The 21,074-nt window shown below is 74.0% G+C and overlaps 1 protein-coding gene across 3 annotated transcripts; it reads right to left on the reverse strand.

The window, feature by feature from the left end:
• Positions 1–295: 295 nt before the first annotated feature.
• On the reverse strand, positions 296–11,899 carry MIDN (midnolin). Of its 3 annotated transcripts, none has more exons than XM_074928111.1 (7): positions 11,056–11,899; positions 9,891–9,978; positions 9,525–9,587; positions 4,183–4,529; positions 3,585–3,748; positions 3,173–3,487; positions 296–1,554 (listed from the first exon to the last, which is right to left on the reverse strand). In XM_074928111.1, exons 1-7 carry the CDS (start codon positions 11,271–11,273, stop codon positions 1,292–1,294), a joined length of 1,458 nt encoding a protein of 485 aa, XP_074784212.1. In that variant the 5' UTR covers positions 11,274–11,899; the 3' UTR covers positions 296–1,291. The 3 variants fall into 3 exon arrangements, with proteins under 3 accessions (XP_074784212.1, XP_074784213.1, XP_074784210.1); XM_074928112.1 differs by having other exon boundaries at positions 3,585–3,717; positions 4,164–4,529; XM_074928109.1 differs by having other exon boundaries at positions 3,585–3,717; positions 4,143–4,529; positions 11,056–11,897.
• Between the last annotated feature and the right edge of the window lie 9,175 nt (positions 11,900–21,074).

Here is a 21,074-nt window from a genome sequence, read left to right on the forward strand (position 1 = left end):
ACACCCGGGGGGGGCCAGGCTGGAGGGAGCCACGTGTGCGTGATCACACGTGTGCAGGGGGTGCACACACGTGTAGCGCTGAACACAGACACGGCCCTTGATGGCTCGGGAGGGAGGCGGGTGCCCCCTTGTCCCCCCCTCCCCACTGACAGCAAAGGCAGGCGCAGTTGCATCCAGACTGCCCAAATTTATTTCAAAAATAAAAAATAAAATATTAAAGACCGAAAGCCTCGCTCTCCCCCCCACCCCCCCCGTCCCCGAAACACACAAAAAAAAGACTTTTACAGACAAAAAACACATCACATGGGTTCTCTATTTGCACAGATCTCCTGACGAAAAAAAAAAAAAAATCAAAGTCGGACAAGAAAAAGGATTTCTACGGCCTATGCAAGACTATGTCAGTATTGGCTCAGTCGGGTAATTAATGTCTATAAATATTAGCCCCACGGCTTGCGGACAGCCATGACCGAGTACTGGGTTTATTTATTCGTTATTTTTTTAATTTTTTTTTTTTTTTCCCCCTCTTCTCTTTTTTTTTTTTTTTTTTTTTTTAAGTTAAAAAAGAAAATCCAACCAACCCAGAGGCGGGCGGGAAAGAGTCCAGCGACTCGGAAGTTGGTCTCACCACGGAGGGAAGGCGCCTTTTCTTTTCCCTCCGAAACCAAAATGAAAACCCACCCCAAAACAAAGCCCCCCCCCTCCCCCCCCAAACCCTGGCTGCGGCAGCGGGGCCGGTGGCCCCCAGGCACACGCGTGTCCCCCCCAGCCGCCCGGGGGGGGGCCCAGCCCCGCAGCCGAGCAATGCTACATATAGAAGGGAAGGAAAACAAACGGCCCCCAGACCCGGGGGGGCCCCAGCACCTCCGAAAGAGACTTCATCTCCTCCTGCTTGCACCGGGGAGAGAGGGGGGGGGGGGGAAAAAAAAACGACACACACACGCCGGGGGGGTCGGAGCCCACCCCGCTGCACCCCTCTTCACAGCAAAGCAGCAGCTTTGATATCCCCCAGGGGCCCCCCCCTGCGTGCCGGGACCCCCCGCTCCCGGCCAGGGAGGGGGCCGGCAGCTCCTGCCTGCTGCCCCCCATCTCCCCAAACCCAACCAAGCCGGGGGGGGGGTGTGGGGTGAAAGTGGGGGGGGCAAAGTAGGTGTGTGGGGGGGGTGTGAGGCCCCCCCGGTGTCCGGTCGCAGGAGACGGCAAATCTAGAGGAGATCTGGCCCACGGCAACAGCAACGACAGCGGCGCCGGCCGGGAGCGGGGGGACCCCCCTCGCCGGGGGCCGACGCGGCTCTTATGCTACGACAAACTCGGATTTCATGTCCGCCTTGACCTCCGGCTTCCACACCGAGTCCTCGAAGTCGAGGTCCAGGCTGCCCTCGCTGGAGACGCTGCTGTTGCTGTTGGTGCGGGCGGCCTTGCGGGCGGGCAGCCAGGGGTAGGGCGCCCGCGCGTCCCGCCGCGCCTTCCTGCGCAGCCGCTTCTGCTGCATCAGCAGCTGCAGCCGCTCCACCTTGCAGCGCGTCGCCCGGTTCTCCGTCTGCCGCAAGCGGTCCCCTGCAACGGCAAAAAAAAAAAAAAAAAAAAAAAAAAAAAAAAAAGGGGGTCAGGGGGCTGCGTAAACACCCCCGAGCCCCCCCAACCCAGCACGGGCGTGCGGACACCCGCGAAGAGCCGCGTACGGCGGGGCGGCTGGTGCCTGCTGGGGGGAAGCTCCGTTTTGGGGGGCTGCCCCAAAGCGGGGGGGGCATTTCCCCAGCGAGGGAGGAGCGGCAGCAGCCCGGCTGCCCCCCCCCCGGCCCGGCGTGGGTGCGCGGGCTCCAGCGCCGGGGAAAGAGGGAAAAAGGGGATCCCGCTCCAGAGCGAACTTGGCCAGAGAGAGGCTGCGGGGGGCTGGGAGCCCCGAACCCCCACCCCGAGCAGCTGGGGGGGGAGCCGGGAGGTGGCAGAGCCACGCAAAGGGGACGGAGCGACCCGGCGTCCCTCCTGCCTCGGTGTCCCCCACGCAGGGACACGGCGGCACCGTCAGCCCCGTGCGAACCCCCCGAAACTCCAGCATCACCCTCCGGCCCGTGGGCGGGAACACGGGGACAACCCCCCTGTGAACCCAAACCACCCCCCCGGGGCAGAGGGGGGGCCCCGGCACAAGTGCCACCGGGGCTGGACGCTGGCGTGGGGCCAGGGGGGGTTTGGGGGGGGTCTCTCCCCCTTACTGGGAATTCCACAGCAGTAAAAAAATGAGCAAAGGGGCCAAGGGGGGCTCTGGGTGAGCCCAGATGGGGCCGGGGGGGGGCACTTGGCTGCGTTGGGGTCCCGGCCACGTCACCGAGGGCTGGGAGCGGCGGGGAGCCACCCCCGGGGGGGGCCAGGACCCCTCAGTTGGGAGAGAAGGAAGAGAAAAGCCCGAGGGGAGGGCGAGCCCCCCCCCGGCCGGCACCGGCGGTTTCACTTCTTTTCTCTAAGCAAATCGCGAGGGGGGGGCCGGGGCGGGCGCCCGCGGGCACCTTCCGGCCTCGGGGCACGCAGGTGTGCGCCCCAAACAGCCCGCCGTGCCCTGGGGGGGCCCCCCCGGCCAAACCCAAACGGGGAGGTGGGCGAGGAGCCAGAGTCTGGGTGTCCCCCGTCCCCCCCCCCAAAACCTCCACCCCCGCGGCGGGGACAGGCCCAGAGCTCCCGGGGGAGGGGGGACAGAGACGGGGACACAGCCACTGCCTGTCCCCGCCCTGCGCCCCCCGACTGCTATCTCTGCAAGGGACACACCGCCCTGCAGAGACCCTGCCCTGACTGACACCTGTCAATCACTCCGGGGTGGGGGCCCAGCCCCTCCCTGCCTGTTCCCCCTGCTGCAGAGCCCTGGGGCGCTTTGCTGCGCCGGCTGCTGGGGAAAATCCAGATCTAAAACCCAAAGGCCTGAAGCGAACCCCAGCATCGGGCGCCGTGGGGAGCGACCCCCGTGCCAAAATAGGGGGTGGGGGGTCAGCTCCGGCCTGGGGGGGGCTGCAGGGGCTCCCCAGCCCCTCTCTGCCCGTCCCGGCCACGAGCACCCACCGCCCCAGGACGCGGGAGGTGCCCAACCCAAACCCTGGGTGCCGGGCAGCGTGCGGGCAGCCGAGGCGACCCCGGGGGCCAGCAGTAGCCCCCCCCCCACCCCCCCAGTGAAGGCAGCTGGGCTCACCGCTGGGCTTGCACATCCGGATCTGGCTTTGGCACTGGACGACGGGGTGCAGGGGCGGGGAGGCCGCGGCCGCCGGCAGCGGCTCTGAGGTAGTTTTGGTGGCGAGGTCCGGGGAGGCGGGAGGCGAGGAGGAGGAGGAGGAGGAGGAGGAGGAGGAAGAGGAGAACTGCGTCTGGCAGCGGAGCTGCGTCAGGGACTGGGGCATGCCCTGGTAGTGTCGCGTGGCGCTGAGGAGGTCGTTCAGGATCTGCAGGATGGTGCCGATGTCCCGCCGCGGCCGCCCGCTGCTGTCCTGGCAGTTGGGGTGCAAAGTGCCTGCGGGGGGGGTGAGGGGTGGGGGTGAGATGAGCAGCTCCCCCCCACAGACCCACATCCCCCCCCGCAGCCCTCGGGGGGGCTCAGCGCCACGTACCGGAGAAGGTCCCTGAGAAGACCCCCGGCGCGTGGTTGACGAAGCTCTCGATGACGGCGCCGGGCTTGCGGGACCGGGCGGCGGGGGCAGGACTGCTCCCCGGGGGGGCGCTGCCGCGGGCGCCACAGTCCACCTGCGCGGGACAGAGACGCATTAGGGGCGTGCTGGGGCATCGCGGGGGGGGCACAGCCCCGCTCCGGCCCTCCTGCCCCCCCCCCCCACACCAGGAGGCCCCCACGGCAGCCCCAGTTTTACTGGGACAGGAGGAACCGGCTGTCGCACCCCTCCGGGCGCTGGGTGTCCCCAGTGCTGGGGGTCTGGGCAGTGACACCCCCCCGCGCCCCCCCCCCGCCCAAGCGCGGCTCCTGCAGACGGGCAAAGCCCGGGCGGCTTCCACCCTGTCCCTGAGCCCCTCCCGGGACACCGGGGGGGACACTGCAAACCGGGCACGGGAACCCCCTTGCCCCGTGCGTGGGGGAGCTGGGGCAGGGCCAGGGCGGGGCGCTGCCCACCTTCACCCCCCCCCCCGCCCCAAAGGAGCCCCCAGCCCGCACTCACCTCCGAGCAGGAGGAGACGACGCTGCTGTTGACCGTCTGCGCGCTGGCCCCGTGCGAGCGGAACATGCCGGCGGTGACGGGCGCGGGGTGGGGGGCGTTACAGTACATGGGGGGGGCCGGCGCGGCGGGCGCGGGGCTGGGGGCCGGGCTCTGCTGGCAGCCGGGCACCACGGGGATGCGGGCGAAGCCGGAGCCGGCGCCGCCGTGCAGCGTGCGGCAGTGGGGGCTGGCGGCGGCCCCCGCCTCGCCGCGGCTGGCGATGAGGTGCCGGTGCTGGAGCTGCCCCGTGCTCTGCTGCGCCGCCAGCTGCAGCTGCACGAACATCATGTGGTCGCCCACGCGCAGCGCCAGGGTCAGCGGCGACCGCCCCGACAAGAAGTCGTTGACCTGAGGAGAGAAGGAGCTGGGGGTCAGCCCCGGCACGCAGAGACACCCCCCCCGGCGCTGAGCAGAGGGACGCGCTCCCCTCCCACGCCAACGGGTCGTTCGGGCGGCGAAGGGGTGACCCCCCCCACCCCGCAACCCCCCCAGCCCGTTCCCGGGGCCGCGGCAGCGCCAGCCCGGCCGGCGTCCCCGCGCGACCCCAGCGCGGTGCCAGCTCCACCAGCTGACAGCGCGGGGGGGGGACTGCTCTCTCTCTCCCAGCACAAAACCGCCGGGCTGGGCCCCCCCACCCCCCCGCAGCCCAGCGGGCAGGGGCCGCTGCGCTCCGAACACCCACCCCGGGGGCAGCGCCGCTCCTCCGGCCAGCCCAGCGAGCGGCTGGGGGGGCTGCCCCCCCCCCTCGGCACAGGCAGTGAGCTCCCTTGCCGGGGGGGCTGGGGAGGGGGCAGGTGAGGACATGCCGGGTCCCTGCCACGCTGCTGCCGGGTCTTGGGGCTATCAGGCAGGAAAGGCAGGGGAGGGCAGCCCGCACCCCCCCCACTCCAAAGGCCGCCCGGGGGGGGGCAGGCCCGGCACAGCAGCGGCTGCACAGGCAGGATTTGCCCCCGCCCGCCCCGCAGGCTCCGGCGCAGGCAGGTGATGGAGCAGCTGCAGCGCGGAGACAAGAGCTGGGGCCTGACCCTGCCCCGGGCCCGCTGGGGAGGGAGGGGGGGGCCCCCCAAGCCCCAACACCTGCTCCCCCCCCACCCCAACACACCACTCAGCCCCCCCAGGATGCATCAATCACTCGACATCTGTGCTGGGGAACGGGGGAGCCCCCCCAGCTCTGCTCAGCATCCCCCCACATTCCATATTCACCCCCCACCCCCCCCCCGGCCTTTGCGTGTGCTGCCGGGGGGGGGTTTGAGCCTCTCGGGCCCCCCCCAGCCCGGCTGGAGGGCGCGGGCTGCCGGCAGGGAGGGCTGTGGGCAGGACACCGGGTCACAGCTAACGGGGATGACGCCACCGCCGCCGCCCCCCCCCTCCAGCCGCGCTATTCTGGGGCGCAGCGGGGCCCGGCTTCCCCAGCCCATCACGTGCAGCGCCGTGCACGGCGCCCGCAGACGTCACCCACCCACACCCCCCCCGGCACCTTCGGGGGGCAGCCGGCACCCGCGGCAGGACCAGGTAAGGGGTCCCGCAGATCTGCGCTGCACCCCCCCTTCACCCCCCCGGACCCGCCACAGCCAAGGGCCGGCACCTCTGCAGAGCACGGCCCCCCCCTCGCCCCCCCCGCTCCCCCGCACCCCGTTCCAGCGGAGGCCGGTTCTGAGAAGCCGTGGGAAAAGCAGCTTTAAAAATACCAGCAGCAAAGCCCCGAGCGTGTCAGGCGGAGGCTGCAGAGGAAGGGGTGGGCGGGCAGGAGACACTGCGGCTCTGGCCACCGAGGTTACGGGGCGAGGGGGGGCAGAGGACGGCGGGCGGGCGCGCGGGCGCACACGAACACGGCACCTGGGAAACGTCACCGCGGCCCCCCCGGCCCAGGCTCTGCCTCAGTTTCCCTGCCCACAGCAGCCGGGGACAGACACGGGCCCCCGCGGGCAGCGGGATGCTCCCCACAGGGCAAACACAGACCCCCCCCAAACCAGGCCACACGCTGCTCTCCCGGGTGGAAGGTGGGGAAGGGAAACAGCCCCGTGTCCAGGACGGGGGGGGGCAGCTCCCACCCGTGCCCCCACCGAGACCCTCAGTGGGCAGCGGGGTCTTTCCGCAGCCCCCCCGGTCCCGTCCTGCACACGGGGACAGGGGGGGCAGCCGGGGCAGCGGCCCCCGCCCTCCGCCAAGGCCGGCACCGGCTGCCCCGGCTGGGGGGAGCCCCGTGCGCCTCCCCGGGGCCCCCCCTGACGTCAGCGGCACCCGAGGGCGCCTCCCGCTCCATGTGACTCACACCTGCCCGCGCCCTGCCTGACCCCTCGCCAGCGTCGGGAGAAACCCGAGCGCCCCAAGCCCACGCTGCCCGGCGCTTCCCAGCAGCACTCCAAATACCCCCCCTGCCCCCCCCGCCCAGGCGGGGGGGGGTCCCTGGGCCTCCCGCGCACCCGCCCTGGGCAAGCCGGGGGGCTCGGCCGCGGCGCTGAGCCAACTGGGTCCCGGCGGTGGCCCAGGCCCGGGGGGACCACAGCTCCGGGGGGACCACAGCTCCGGGGCTCCCAGCACCCGCCCCCACGCCGCTGCCAACCCCCCCCCGGCGAAACCAGGCCGCTCCAATGCAAACACGTCCCACCCAGCCGCCTGCTCGGCCGCCCACGGCCCCGTCCCTCCCAGCCTGGGGGGGCCTGACGGCCCCACCGAGGGCTCTGGGACCACTGGGCCCCCCCCCCGAGCCCCCCCGTACCGTGCCCAGGGGTCCCCCCGGGACCCCCCCAAGCCCTGCCCGCGGGCCCGGCTGGGCCGTGCCGGGCTCGGGCCCGCAGGGACGGGGCAAGTGTCTCCCGGCTGCTTCCCAGAAAGGCGGGTGACTCAGAGCGCCGCATTCCCGCCGCGCTCCAACGCCCGGCCCCGCGTCACCCCGGCCCCCCGCCCCGGACACCCCCGGCCCCCCCCGGGGCTTGGTGGGGAGCAGGAGCTGCCCCTGGCCAGGCCCTGCCCCGAGCGGGGAGGGCAGCAGCCCCCCCAAACCGCAGGCAGGCTGTCCGGCTCCGGCTCCTGGCAGAGCCGGAGGGGAACGGCAAGGGCCAGACGGAGGCTGGGGGGGCGCAGGAAATGCCCCCCCAGCCCTGCAGCCTCTCCAGCCGGGCGCAGCTGCAGCCGTCGGCCGGGTCCCACCGCAGCCGGGGGGGGTTTTCCTGCGCCAAGGAGGGCAGAGGGCCAGAGCCCCCCCCAGGCAGAGCCCCGGTAGGGCCGAGCTGGGCAGGATGCGTCCCCGTGCCCCCCCCCTCCACGCCACAACGGGGCGGAGGGGCCGGGGGCAGGAAGAGCCGAGGCTGCGGGATCAGCCACCAGCTGCCCGCCGGGGCCGGGGGCTCCCTGGAAAGCGGGGGCACCGCCGAGCGTCCCCCCCCCGGCGGAAGGAAGCGCAGCGAAGCCCTTCCAGGAAGACCCCGGGGCGCAGCGTCACCCCCCCCCCCCCCGCCCCGCAGCCACTTCCCCGCAGGCACCCGGGTGGGGAGGGGGTGGCAGCGCCCCGGCCCCCCCCTCGCCACCCCCAGAGGAAGTCGGCGCAGCTCTGCCTGCGCTGCCGGAGGATGCGTGACGCAGGCAGAGCCGAGCAAAGCATGAATGAGAGGAGTGGTTTCCTGCCCCCCCCGCCCTCCACCCCCCAGGTGCTGGCGGTTCCTCCTGCGCAGCCCCGGCTTCCTGAATCACCGACCCGGGAGGAACCTGCCGGGGGCAGGAGCCGCTGCCCGCAGGCAGCGCCGCGGCACGCCCGTGCTGCCAGAGCCCGGCCCAGCCCCGGGGGGAAAACCGGGGCCACCCCCCCAAAACGCCTCCACCGCGCTTGGCCGGAGGGGCCACGGCCACCCGCCCCACAGGGGCTGCGCGGGGCACCGTGGGGCCGGGAGCAGCTGCCCCCACAAAGGCGGGGGGTAGCCCAAGTCCTCCCCCCCCGCCTCCGCTCTGGGCAGCTCCCTGACCCTGCTGCTCCCCAGGACACCCCAACGTCGCTGCCCACCCCGGCGGGCGCGGCACAGCCTGAGCGATGGGGCCGGGGGGTGCCCCGGGACCCCCGGGTTGGGCGGGCAGAACCAGCCCCCTCCCACAGCTCTGCCCCCCCCCGCGCCAAACCGTGTCACCCGGGCACCCTGGCAAGGGAGGGCAGAGGCGGGCACCAGCCTCTGGCACAGGGCTCCAGCTCCGAGCTCACCCCCGTGGCCCACAGGGGGTTAAACCAGCTGCCAAAGTCAAGGGCACGGCGGGCAGCCAAGGGCACGGCGGGTCAGCGAAGGGCCCCACGCCCCGGGCAGCTCCACGTCCCCACGGGGGACGCAGCCGTGCCCCCGCCAAGCCCCCTGTCCGGCCCTGGCACAGCGCAGGGCTCAGCCCCCTTCGCCAAAGGCAGCGAGGCAAGTTAAAAAGAAAAAAATAAGTGAAAAAAAAAAACCTTTAAAAAAAATAAGCTGCAGCATTGGCCGGAAAGGAAGGAAAGAGTTTAACAGCAATAATAAAGAGACTGAAAACAAAGGAGCCAGGGCCTGCGCGGCTGGGGGTAAATTCCACCTTCGCGGCCGGCGGCTGCGCGCGCACCCAGCCCTGGGAACCGGCCCCCCCGCGCCGCAGGCGGAGGACCCCCCCACGACACCTCCCGCGCTGGAGGCCGCCCCGCCAGCCGCCAAGAAACTTCGCAGTTATTCTAAACACGGCCCCCGCCAGCACCGCCACCCCCCCCGCACCCCCTCCTCGGCACCCGGGCGCCCCAGCCCAAGGCCGCCGAGCAGGCGCACGGAGGTTGCCACAATAGCCGGGCACAGCCAATTTCCCCCCCCCTCAACAGCCCCCCCCAAGGACGGCTCCAAGGAGAGGGCGAGGAGAAGCCGGGCTCTGCAGCCCCACAGTACATCGCAGCGGCCCCACAAGCCCCCCGGCACATCCCGGTGGCCCCCCTCCACAGGGGACAGCCCTGCGCAGCGCAGGGTGGGTGGCTGCGGGAGGGGGGCCGTGGCCTCGCACCCCCCAGGCAGGGCCCTGGGCCGCCTGGCTCCGCCGCCGACCTGCTGCGTGACCTTGACTGAGTCACTTCACCTCCCAGCGCCTCTGCCCTCGTGTTTGGGCTGCGAGCGGCAGCGTGGGGCCTCCCCGCGCCCGGCGCTGCGCAGGGTGACGGTGCCCGCCCCGGGCGCCACCCTCAGCGCTCCCACCCCCTGCTGAAGGTGAAACCTAAGCGGGCACAAAACACCAGAACCTTCCGGGAGGGGGAGAGGGGTCAGGTCACAGCAGGGTTGTTACCCCCCCACCCGCCCCGCGGAGCCGCCTTTGTCTCGGGGGGGGGGGGGGGGGGGGGGTGTGCATCGAGCCTCTCACCTGAGTTTCAGTCAAGCTTTCCAGCGCTTGCATCACCGACTGCTCCGGCCTGGACGCCTGGGACTGGGGGGGGGGGGGGGGGAAGAAAAAAAAAGGCGGAGGGGGGGTTAACATTACAAATGCAGAGAAGGAGGGGGCGTCTGTGCGGCAGGAGGGGAAGGATGACATGTCACTTCCACTATTTCTACACAAGCCCTGAGAAAAGCAGCGAAATATTAAAGCTGCTGCCGTGGCCAGCCCGGCGCGGCCTCCTGGGCCAGGGCTGGGCAACCGCGGGCGGCCAACGCACCCTGGCCGGGGGCTTTAGTAATAGATGGGCACGAGTGGGAGGGAGGGGGGGGGGGGGCGCAGGGACACGCTGCTCACCATCAAGCCGGCCTCCACGGTGGGCACCAGCGTCAGTTTGGTGCCTTCCGCGACCCCCAGGTCCTGCAGCTTCCCGGAGCTGAGCCGGCTGCGGGGGAGAGGAGGGAGATGCCAGAGGCGAGGTCAGCGCGGCCCCAGCGCTGGGGGGGGGATAAACTGGGGGGGACACACGCCAGCTGCAAGCCTGGCTGCTCCCCAGGGTCTGAGCCCCCCCGCAAGCACCCCCAGCCCAAGCGTTTCCGACGCCCGGGAGGCAGGAGGGGGCCCAGCACCCCGCGGCTTCGTCCCCGTCAGCCCCCCGCACCCCGGGGGGGGGGGGGGGGGGGGGGGCCGGGGTACCCTGGCTTCGTGCAGGGTGCAAGGGGGGGGCTGCAGCCATCGGCCGAGGAGCCGGTCAGGGGCTGTGGGGGGGGGCTCACGGGGCTTCGTGGCACAGGAAAACTGCCCACGGGGGTGGGAAAGGAGCTGGGACCAGCGTGGGGGGACGTGACCCCCCCGGTCCCGGCAGATGGACGCGGCCCCCCCCGCCCCGCTCCCCTCCCCGATCCGGGCGAGACTCTCCAAGTTACTCCAGGCCGGGGCTGAGCACAGCGCGGGGGGGGGGGGAGCCTAGCCCCCCTCGGTCCCCGCTCCCCTCGGGGGGGGCCGCGCAGCCCCCTCGCCCCGGCCCTTTGGCAGACAAAGGACCGACACCCCCCCACCCCCCCTTCTCCCCCCGCAGCCGCCCCCGGCCCTCCCAGCGCTGGGGGCTCGGTGAGGGGGGGGGGGGGGGGGGCCGGGCCGCGCCGCCGCCGAAGTTGAGCCCAGAACAAAGGGCAGGGCCCCCGCGGGGCACGGCCGGGCCCCGCCGCCCACAAAGGAGCCCCGGCGAGGGGGGGGCGGCGGCCGCGCTCCGGTCCCCGGCACGGCCCGGAGCTCCCCCCCCCCCCCCCCCGCCCTCCCTGCGCCCCGGCCCCCGGCTCGCCCCCGCCCGCGGCCCCCCGGGCTGCTCCCCCCCCCTCTCCCCGACCCGCCGAGGAATGGGGCCAGGCAGGGGGGGAAGGGGGGCGGGAGCCTTTGTGCGGTGCCGAGCCCGGTGCGAGGGGCCGCCCCCGCGCCAGCCCCGCTGCCGGGGCGGGGGATGGAGACCCCGGCGGCCCCCCCGGGCCGGGCCCAGCCTGCCTACCTCTCTTTGTGCAGCAGCGCCAGCCGCTCCTTGGGCACCTTGAGGCGCTGGGACAGGCGCCGCTTCAGCCCCTCCACCGTCTCCTCGGCGGGCACCGAGAGCTCATAGCGGGTCCCGGTGGTGGTGTGGATGTAGAGGTTCATGGGGGGGTCGGCCGGGACCACCTCGCAGGCGGGAGCCCCGCGGCTGCAGCTCCTGGCGCCGGGCTGCGGGTCCATCCGCCGAGCTGCGGGGAGCGGGGGGGGGAAACGGCGGTCGGTGCCGGGGGGCGAGGCGGGAGCGGCGGAGGGGGAGCGGACAAAGGAGGGAGCGGGGCCCGCTCCGCCGCTCGCCCCGGCGGCAGCCACGGGAACTCCGGCTCCGCTTCGAGTCCTCCCGTGCGGGGGCCGGGGAAGAAAAGAGGGAGGGAGGGAGGGAGGGGGTGATCCCCGCGGCCGGGCCCTCCGCGGCCCAGGCGAAATAAATAAAACGTTAAAAAGCAAAAAAAAAAAAATTTAAGAAAAAAAATCTTAAATCTCCCGTTCTCCTCCCGCTGCCGGCGGGGCGAGGGGGGGCGGCGCTGGCTGCCTACGGGAGGGGGGGGCGGTGGAAGCGGCGCTGCCCGCCCTGCCCGCTGCCTGCCGCCTGCCCGCCGCCTCCTTTCTTTCTCCCTCCGCCGCTCGCTCGCTCCGTGCGGGCTCCCGGGGGCGGGGTGCGGGCCCGGAGGCCGCGGCGAGGGGCGGGGAGGCCGCTCGCTCCCCCCTTTTTTGTTTTTTTTCCCTTTTTCCCTCCCCGGGGCCGGACCCGCCGGTTCAGCCGCCGCCGCCGCGCGGAGCCGTGAGAGCGGGGGGGGCGCGCGCGGGGGGGGAAGTTACAATGTAGCAACGTCCCCGCGGGCGGGGCCTCGCCCTCATTCACTCCGGCTCCTCCGGCGGCCGCGGCCAATGGGAAAACGCCGAACGCCCAGACATCCGCGGTGTCGGCCAATAGCAAACGGGCAGCGGCTCCCCACGTGGCTCGGGGAGGGGCGGGGCGGCCCGGCCGGATTCCTCCCGCCCACGCGGCCGCGCGGCCCCGCCCCCCGCCGCCCCCCGCCCGCGGCCATTCACAACCCGCGGCCGCAACAAAGGGCCCGGGGCAGCGGGGGGGGCAGCGGGGGGGGCAGCGCCCGGCGCCCCCCAGCGCCCCGCGGGGTGCGGGGGTGCCCCTCCCGGGGCGGGCGAGGCCCGGGCGCTGCGGAGGGGTGAAGGCGGGACACGGCGGGGGAAGGGGGGGGGTGCGGTGAGCGGCCCCCGCACCGGAGGAGGCCGCGGAGGGGAGGGGACCGCCCGCCGGAGGCGAGTGACGCGGGGACACCGAGGCGGAAAGGGCGGGGGGGGCCACACGGACACGCAGAGTCACCCGCGGCCGGGCGGACCCGCCCGGTCACACGCACCCGCCCGGTGACGCCGTTACAGCGACGGGGAAGTGCCCGGACGCGGGGCCGAGCACCCCCGCACCCCCCCACACCCCCCCTGCTCCTGCCGCCCCCCCCACCTGCCCCCCTCCCCCGCTAAATCCCGCAGCGGGGGCCCGGCGGGCCCGGCCCGGGGGGGGTGGGTGGAACGGACACCCCGGGGCCCGGCCCGGCCCCTCTACCGGGGGGGCCCCGGGGGGGGGTGGGGGTGGCTATGAGTCAGCAAAGCGCGGGCGCCCTCTGCCGGCCCCGCCGCGCCTCCTGCGCCCGGGGGGGGCCCCGCGGGGGGGTCCGGGGAGCCTTCGTCGAGACTCCGGGGAGCCCCGGGGGCCGCTGCCCGCCCGCCCGGAGCGAAACACCCCGGGCAGCCCCCCCCGACGGCACCCCGGAGCTGGGAGGGGGGGGAGACGAGGGGCCGCTCCCCAGAACGCGATGGGGGCGCTGAGCGGGACGCCCCCCCCCCCCCCCCCCCCCCCCGGGGGAGGCCGCGCTTGGGGTCCCCGGAGCGAGGGGAGCCCCGGCCCCGCGGGCCGCAAAGCCCCGAGCGACCGGAGAAACGGAGGGGCCCGGCGGCAGCGGGTGGCTCTGCCCCGAGGAGCGGGCCCCCCCCGGGACAAGCGAGTGAGCGCGCCCCGGCCCGCGGATCCCCCCCCCGCCCCTTCTCCCCCAGAAGTCCGTCCCGCGCCCCCCGCCCCACTCACCGAGCGCGGCCCCGCGGGTCCCGGCGCGGGGGGGGCTGAGCTGCCTCCGGAGGGAGGAAAAGACCCCAGAAAGTTCCCGGGGAGGGGGGGGTCGCGGTGCGGTGCCCCCTCCCGAGCGCTGGAGCCGGCCCGAGCGCAGCCTGACGCGGAGCTGCCGGGGAGGTGCCCCAAGTTTTATCCCGCACCGCCCGGGGTGGAGCCTGGCGGGGGCAGGGACCGGCCCGGCCCCGGCGGGACCCGCAGGTGACGCGCCCGCACTTGCTCCCGGCGGGGGGGTCCCCGCCGTTGCTCCCCCGCTCCCCGCCGCGGACCCGGTCCCTGCCCTGGGGGTCCCAGCCCCCTGCCCCCGTCCCGGTCCTGCTCCCGGAGTCCCGGTCTCGGCTCCCCCCCCCCCCCCCCGCTCGCTCCGGGGGGGTCTCGGCCTCCCCCGGGGTCCCGGTTCTGCCCCTCCGGGGGTCCCGGTCCCAGCGCTGCCCCCGGGGGTCTGCGGGCAGGGCGGGGGGGGCCTTGGCGAGGGGACAGTGCGGTGCCCCGTCCCCGGGGTCTGTCAGTCCGTGCGCAGGGAGCCGAGGGCTGAGCTCTCCCGGTGGAGACTCTCGGATGTCTAATAGCGAGGTTGGGCCGTCCCTCCCCCAGGGATTCCCTCTGCCCAACCTCCTCCTCCACAGCCGGGACAAAGACTCGGCCCCACGGCGCGTTTCGGAGCGGGCTGGCGGCCGGTGGGGCTGGGGGTCCTGCCCCCCCCGGTGCTCTGGAGCCGAAGCCGCAGCCCGGTTCCCCCCGGGATTCTGCGGGGGGGGGGGTGCGGGGAGCTGCTGCCTGACCTCGGGCTGACTCCGGCGGGTCTCTCCCCGCAGACAATGCCCTGGCACAGCGAGACACAAAGCTGCTGGGGGGGGGGCAAGGCTGCAGCGAGGAGGGGGCTGCGCATCCCCACCCCACGGGGCAGCAGCCAAGGAGGCCCGGGGGGAGCCGGGGGGGGGGTCTCTCTGTACCCCCAAACCACCAGAAGCGTTTCCCTCCCGAACGGCGTCCCCGGGGGTGGGCGCGGAGCTGCGCCGGGGTGGGAGCGAGGCCCCTCCATGCGCGAGGAGCAGAGCTGGGGGGGGGGAGCCTTTGTGGCGCAGCCTGCGGCCCCCCACCCGCCCCGGCCCCCTCCGGGCTCTCCGAGGGGAGATGAGCTCAGGCGGCTCCGGCTCCGGCTCCCGCCATTGTTGTCCCCGGGAGAGGGGCCGGGGCAGGGACGCGCCATTGTTCTCCCCGGGAGCTGCGGAGCCCCCGGGCCCGCGCTGCCGCCCCTGGGGGGCCACGTCCCCAACCTGCTGCCTTGGGCCCTGCCACGGTTCAGGCTCGGGCAGCGGGAGGGGCCGTGCCGGGGCCAAGGCGTCACCCCAGAGCCCCCTCCTCGGGGAGCAGGGCCCGGGGGCCGTGGGGAGGGTCACGGGCACGTCAGGGCCGGGGGGCGGCCACGCTCGGGTGGCGTGTGCCGGGGGCAGGCCACGGCCCCGCCGCCCCGGGAGCCCCGGGCCCGGCCGCCGCCCTCCCCACGCGGCTCCGTCTCCTTCCTGGGAAAGAAGCTCATGTCCCCCGGCGGTCCCGTGACTCCGGGAGCTGGTGCTTTAGGAAGCACGGGCAGATTTCAGTGTGGTTGAAGGTATCCGGAGCCCCCAGAGACACAACGCTGGGGGATCCCAGGATTCCCAGCAGCCTGGGTTTTGTGTGTTTAGTTTATTGTGTTGCCCTGGGAATAAATCGTTAAAGATTACAGTCAGACTTGGGCATAATTGCTGTGCGGCATCCGAGGCTCCTGCCGTCTCCAGAGGGAGCGTTCTCCAAACCCCGCACGGCTCGGCAGCTCGGGGAGAGACGATCCGACGAGCAAATACCCCCACAAATCCCGCTGCAGGCCGCACGCAGCTCCCGCAATCGGCTTCGTGAGCCCAGGGCCGCGGCTCGGCCCCGCGGCGCCTCGCACGCACCGGGACGGGCCGCGGGGCTGCGCAGGGGGGACGGACGCGGCCCCCGGGGCCCGGCCGAAGGGCAGACGCGGGGCAGGACCGTGGTGCCCCGTCCCGCGGCCCCGGGTTCAGCTGGGAGCCCTGAATCTTTCGGGGGCTGGTTCTTGGAAGCCCTGTCCCTCGAAGGAAGGGAATTCCCAGCCCTCCTCCTTTGGGGAAATCCCCCACCAGCCCCGGGCAGCAGCTTTTCTCTTTTCTTTCTTTTTTTTTTTTTTTCTTCCTTTTGGACGGAATTCCTGGCTGATTTCACAGCTTTGGCAAACGGATTTTATCGCAAGTGCCCGCGTTCCCCTCGCAGGCGCCGGGGTCATGGGATTAGGGCAGAGCCAGCGCCGGGCTCGGGAGCGGAGAGAGGAGGGACAAGGGGGGGGGGTGTCTCACCCCTGTGGGTGCAGCAGCCGCGGGGCTGCAGCCTGGGGGGGCCCCTTTTCCTCCATGACCTCTCCAGGCCCCCAGCCCGGGGCGGGGAGCGATCCCGGGGCCGCGGAGGGGCCGGTGCCGACGGGCAGGGCCGTGCGGTGCCCGGCCGAGGCCTCGGCGGCAGCGAGTGGGAGCGTTCCCACGGGCGCGGGGCCAGCGGCGGGGCCGGCGCGGGGCACACCCCGGCAGGAGGGTGCAGCCGAACCGCTTCACCTCCGCCCGCCCGGTCCGGCCTGCCAGGCACCGCCGCCGTGGGGGAGGCGCAGGGCTGGCGGCGGCGGGGGGGGGGGGTCCCGTCGTGTCCCTGTCCCCCCGTCCCCGTCCCCCGAGCCCCGCGGGGCCGAGCGGCTCAGCCTTAGTCACGGTGGCGAGCGGTGACTCACGTCGCCCCGGCGCGCTCAGGTGAGCCATCGCTCGCTGCTCTGAGTAAGGAGCCGGCGATCCCCACCCCCCCGGCACGGAGCCGGGCACGAAGCCCCCGCGGCTGGAGCCCCCCGAGGGGCTCGGGGCTGCCTGGGGGGCCGGGGGACGCTGGCGGGGCTGTGAACACCCAGCGTGGCTCAGAAACACACCGTCGGCTCCGCGTGGTTCCCGGCTCTCGGGCCGTGTCCCGGTGGCCCTTGGCAGCGCGTCCAGGCGTCGCGGCCTGGGGACACCCCGGCTGACCGCCCCCCCGGGGCCCTGCTCGTCACCTCGGCCTCGAGCCCAGAGGTGAAGTCACCCCTGGGGTGACTCAGGAGCCACCCGGGCGCGGGGGCCGGGCAGGGGGGGACCCCGGCAGGGGCAGAGGCTCCCCCCCGGCCCCCGGGCTGAGGTTCCCAGCCGTGACGCGGGGGGCTGGAGCGGGGGGAGTCACCGCAGGGGCAGGAAGGTGAATCCCCCCGATACGGCCGCGGGCCCAGGTGTGGGGCTGTGCTGGGCCGGGGCGCCGCTGCCCGGGGCTATTCCCGGCTCCCTGAGCTCACGCTCCCCTTCGGGCCGCTGACCCCCCCTCTGCTGACGCAGGGCCAGCGGCTCCTGCCCGCGGCCTCCCCGACAGCCCCCGGCGCTGCCGGCCCGCGGCTCCAGCCCAGAGCTGCTCTGGGACGGGGGGGGGAACCCCAGCCCCAGCTGTGCCCACCAGCTCTGCCGCTGCCCCTGTCCCCCCCCAGCCCCGTCCTGCGCCCCAGCCCGCGCCGAGCGCCGGAGCTGGTGTGGCAATCGCCGAAATCGCGGGTCAGGAGAGGTCTCGGCTGTTGCATCAGCGCCGTGGGCGTCCGCTGCCAGCCGGTGCCCACACCAGGAGCCTCCCCCGGGCATGGGCCGGGGGCTGAGACCCCCCCAGCGGGGCAGGACCCAGCCCCTGCTCCCGGGGAGTTCCAGCCCCAGCCGGGGTGGGAAGGGGCACTCAGGGCACAGACCCCCCACCCATCTCGGCCGGGAGGAACCGGAGCGCTGAGGCCCTGCACCCCCCGCCCTCGGGAAGCCCCTTCCCCACCAGGCTGGGCCTGCGGCTGGACCCAGCCCTGGGCTCGGCTCAGCGCGACGCGGCTGCTTCGCAGCTGCTCTGACACTTCTTGGTTCGGTTGAAATCACCGGCTCCAGGAGTCAGAGGACAACTCAGCTGGTGGTTGTTGTTGTTGTTATCGTTATTATTATTATAAACGCTCCAGCAAGTTGCCAGCCGTGGGGAGGGGAGGGACCCGGGATTTCAGTAGCCTCCGCGGGTGACCCCGGCTCATAAATCGGGGGGAAGGTAAAACCTCCCCCCCCCCGGCCCCAGCCCCACCCCAAGGGGCTGCCTGCGGCACTTCGTGCTCCAGCCCGGGGCAGAGCCGAGCCGAGGCCGCCCTGGCTGCGAGGCGGCAGCGCTGCACCCCCCCGCACCCCCCGCACCCCCCGCGCCTCTGCCCCCATCCCGGGGCAGCTCCCCTCGCCCCACAGCCATCACCCCCCCTCGCCCCGACGCTGCCCCTGCCCTCGCCTCGCCCCGGCCGGTGCCGCCGCCGCAGACCCCGGGACCCCATCACACCCCCGGTGGCCCCCCCCAGCCCGGCCCCCCCCCCCGACTGCCCAGCCCATCATGCACCGTGGCCACCTGCAAGTGGGTGGGGCCATTGTGTCCCGCAAAGCATTATGGGGGGTGTAGTCCGGGTGCCCCGCTTTGGGGTGCGCGGTTGGGGCGCAGCACCCACCCCTCCGCCCTGCCCGGTGGCCGGGGCGACCCCGGTGTCCCCGCGCGGGGGGGTCCCACGGGCCGCGGCTTGGCTGACGGAATGTGGGAACGCTGCGGGGGCCGCGGCCAGCCCAGGGCTGAGGGGACCCCCCTGCCGACCCCCCATCACCGCCCCGGGGGGGCTTGGGGCCGGGCTCTGGCCGGCAGCCCCCCGGCAGCTCTGGCACGGCGCGGGCCCGGGGGCCCGGGGGCACGGGGGCACGGGGGCACGTGGCCCCCGCGGCCCCTCCGCCGGCGCTGGCACCCACCGAGGCCGGGGAGGAGGACGAGGAGCCCCAGGGGCGGGCTGTGGCACAGGAACCCCATCCCAGGGCGCAGAGATGCTCCGTCCCGGCCTCGTCCCTGCACACCCGCGTGCGCACGCCGGGGCGCACACACACTCGTGCCCGGGCGCACACACACTCGTGCCCGCTCGCCCGGGGGGTGCTGCACCCCCCCGCCCCGCCGGGCTGGACGCTGGCTCGCGCCGTTCGCACACACCCCGTCCGGGCACACGCACCCCCTCCCTTCCCGGCCGGGCTCTGCTCCCCCCCCGGTTCCTGTTTACGGCGATGGAGCCACCGGCCGGACCCTCCCCGCGGGCAGGGGCCACCGCCACGAGTCCCGCCACGTGGTCCCGGCACTGCCGCTGCCTCGCCCGGTGCCTGACCCCGGCCCCCGGGGCCGCTCGGGGCGCTGGGGCCGGTTCCCCGCTGGCGGCCGCGCGGGGTCACCCCACGGATGCGGGGCCACGGCCTGGCCTGGGAACGGCGGCAGGAAATCCCGGCGGGGAGGAGAACCGGGCCCCCGCACCCCAGGGCAGGGCTGGTGCTCGCCCTCCCCCCTGCCGGACCCCCCCCGGCTGCTCAGGGATGTCGGCCGGAGCGGGGCCACCCTTTGCCCCTTCCCGGGCCCGGGGGGTCGGCGGGAGGTGCCGTGCCCGGGGTGGGGGTGAGTCAGTGCAGAGCGAAGGGCGGCCGGAGGAATCCAGCCCTGGGCCGGACCCACTGCGCCGCATTCCCCAGCGCCGAGACACGCCGCGGGGAGACCGGCTCGGCTCATCCCGGTGCGCTCCCCGTGGGGAAACTGAGGCACCGGCTGGGGAAGTGACTCACCCTGCTCCGTGGCCTTTTAAATGCCCTGCTCCGATTAGATAATGGGCGGAAGGATCAGAGGGAGCCGAACAACCTCTCATTAAACCTTTGTCTCCCCGTAGCGCCTTCAGCTCCCAACGGAGAGCTCGGCCGCGCTGGCGCGGAGGCAGCCGGGCCCCGAAACGCCGGCTCACACCCGCCGGGAGGCCGCGGCCAGCGCCGGGACAACGCATGGGCTGGGGCACCCCCCGGCACCCCCGTGCTGGTGAGGGCAGGCGCCATCCCAGCCACCGGCGCTGGCCCCGAGCTCTGCCGGACCCCGGAGCCAAAGGCAGATGCTGGGAGCACCCCGGGGTGCTGCCGGGCTGGGGCAGGAACCGGAGCTCCCCGGCTGCGATGACCACCGTGATGGACGAGGCCCGTGCGGCGGCAGAGCTGGAGCCGCCGGTGCCGGGCAGGGGGAAGGAAGCGCCGTGCTGGGGCTCCCCTGCGCCTTTCCCTCTCCTCCTTCGCCCCCGCTCGCGGGGTGCCATCAGTGCTCAGCAGCCGGCGCGGGGCGGGGGCTGCCGGGGACGTTCCCCCAAGGCCGCGACAGCCCGGCCGGCCCGGAGGGTGCCCAGGCCGCCCGCCCGCTCCTTTGGGGCCGGGGTCAGACGGGCCGAGGGCTCTGCCCGCGCCGCGGACCCGCTGCGGCGGCGCCGGGGCTGAAACCGCCCCCCCGAGGTGGGGGTGGGTCCCGGTGGGTCCCACGGCCCCGGTGCCCGCGGTCGCTCTCGGCGGGGTTCGGTTTGGAGGGGAAACGCGATCCGGCAGCGACAGGCCAGGCTGCAGATCAGATCGTCCCCGGGTTTGGGAGCATCAGCCGAGCGGGGCCCCAGGGCAACCTCGGCAGCCTCTGCCTCCCGCGGCCCCCCCGGCCCCCCCGGCCCCCCGAGCCCCTTCTCCCCACCGACCAGAAACGCGGCTCGACGCGGGGGGGGATGTTTGCCCAAACAAGAACCAAACAGAAGCAAAAGAGGAACTGGCCTCGCAGCACCCGCGGCCAACCCCCCCTTCTCGACGCTCCCAGCGGCCTCCAAAGCGCAAAGCATCAGCCGGGGATTTACGGGAGACGCGTTTCCCAGGGGAGACGCTGCCGGACGAGCCCCCGGCCCGGTTCCGTCCCTCCTCCTCCCGCCGCAGCCGTTTGCTGACGCCGAGACGGGCTCCGGAAGCCCCCGGCCAGGGCCCAGCTCTGCCGATCCCCCCCCCCAGCCCATGGAGCTGCCCTGGCCCCCCCGGGGTGCGGGACCCGCTGCTCCTGCGTCCCACGCGACCCCGAACCGGGCCGGGGGGGTGAAGCACCCCCAGGGGACTGGCCGACCACGGCTGGAGCCGATGGGAGGACGTGGGGGTGCGTGAGCCCCCCCAACCTCGCTGACAGTGCAACCCCCGGCACTTGTGCACGTTCTGCACCCACACGCGTCCCCGTGGGGGGGCCCCTGCCCGCCCCGCTCGCGGCGGGACACGCGGGCTCTTCCCACGCCCCACCCGGAACCCCCGTGAGCTGGGGGGGCCGTTCCGCAGCCTGTCCTGCGGGACCCTGCACCCCTGGGGTGCCCTGGCCAGGACACGGGGTGCGGGGGTGCAGCCGGCCGGGGTTGGGGTGACCCGGTGGGACACGAGGGGTCGGGGCTGGGGCAGGATGAGGGGCCGGAGGGGGGACGCGGTGAGGGGGGAGCGGGATCCCGCAGCGGCACAGCCGGGCTGGTCCCAGCACACCCGGGAGGGGGGTCACAGCCCCTCCAGCCCCCACCTCTCCCGGGCACCTCGGGGGGATCCCGGCAGGCGCAGCAGGGCCGGTGGCAGCTCCAGCCCCCCCATATTCCCCCCCCCACTGTGCCGGGCGCTCCCCGGCACCCCGCAGCTGCCTGGCCCGGGGCGGGGGGGCCCTGCCTGCAGCGGCCTGTCCGCGGGCAGCCGGGGGCGAAGGAGCTGGTTGTGCCGGGGTGGGAGCGGGGTCCGCTCTGCCCACACAGGTGTGGCCGCGCCGGCTGCAGGCAGCGAAGCTCCGCGCCCGGCTGGCCCCGTCTTGCTGGGTGGCAGCTGCCTCCCTCCTCGCTGCTCTCCACCCCGGGGCAGGCGGGCAACACCCCGTCATTACGCCCCAGAGCTGCT

The sequence above is a fragment of the Athene noctua genome, chromosome 27 (assembly GCF_965140245.1).
Source record: "Athene noctua chromosome 27, bAthNoc1.hap1.1, whole genome shotgun sequence".
Lineage (NCBI taxonomy): Eukaryota > Metazoa > Chordata > Aves > Strigiformes > Strigidae > Athene > Athene noctua.

Coding starts and splice junctions, on each gene's coding strand:
- MIDN (XM_074928109.1), bottom strand. CDS start 11,273: ATGGACCCGCAGCCCGGCGCCAGGAGCTGCAGCCGCGGGGCTCCCGCC. Junction 9,588..9,890: donor CCGTGGAGGCCGGCTTGATG/GTGAGCAGCGTG, acceptor CCCCCCCCCCAG/TCCCAGGCGTCCAGGCCGGA. Junction 1,555..3,172: donor CCGGATGTGCAAGCCCAGCG/GTGAGCCCAGCT, acceptor TTGCCGTTGCAG/GGGACCGCTTGCGGCAGACG.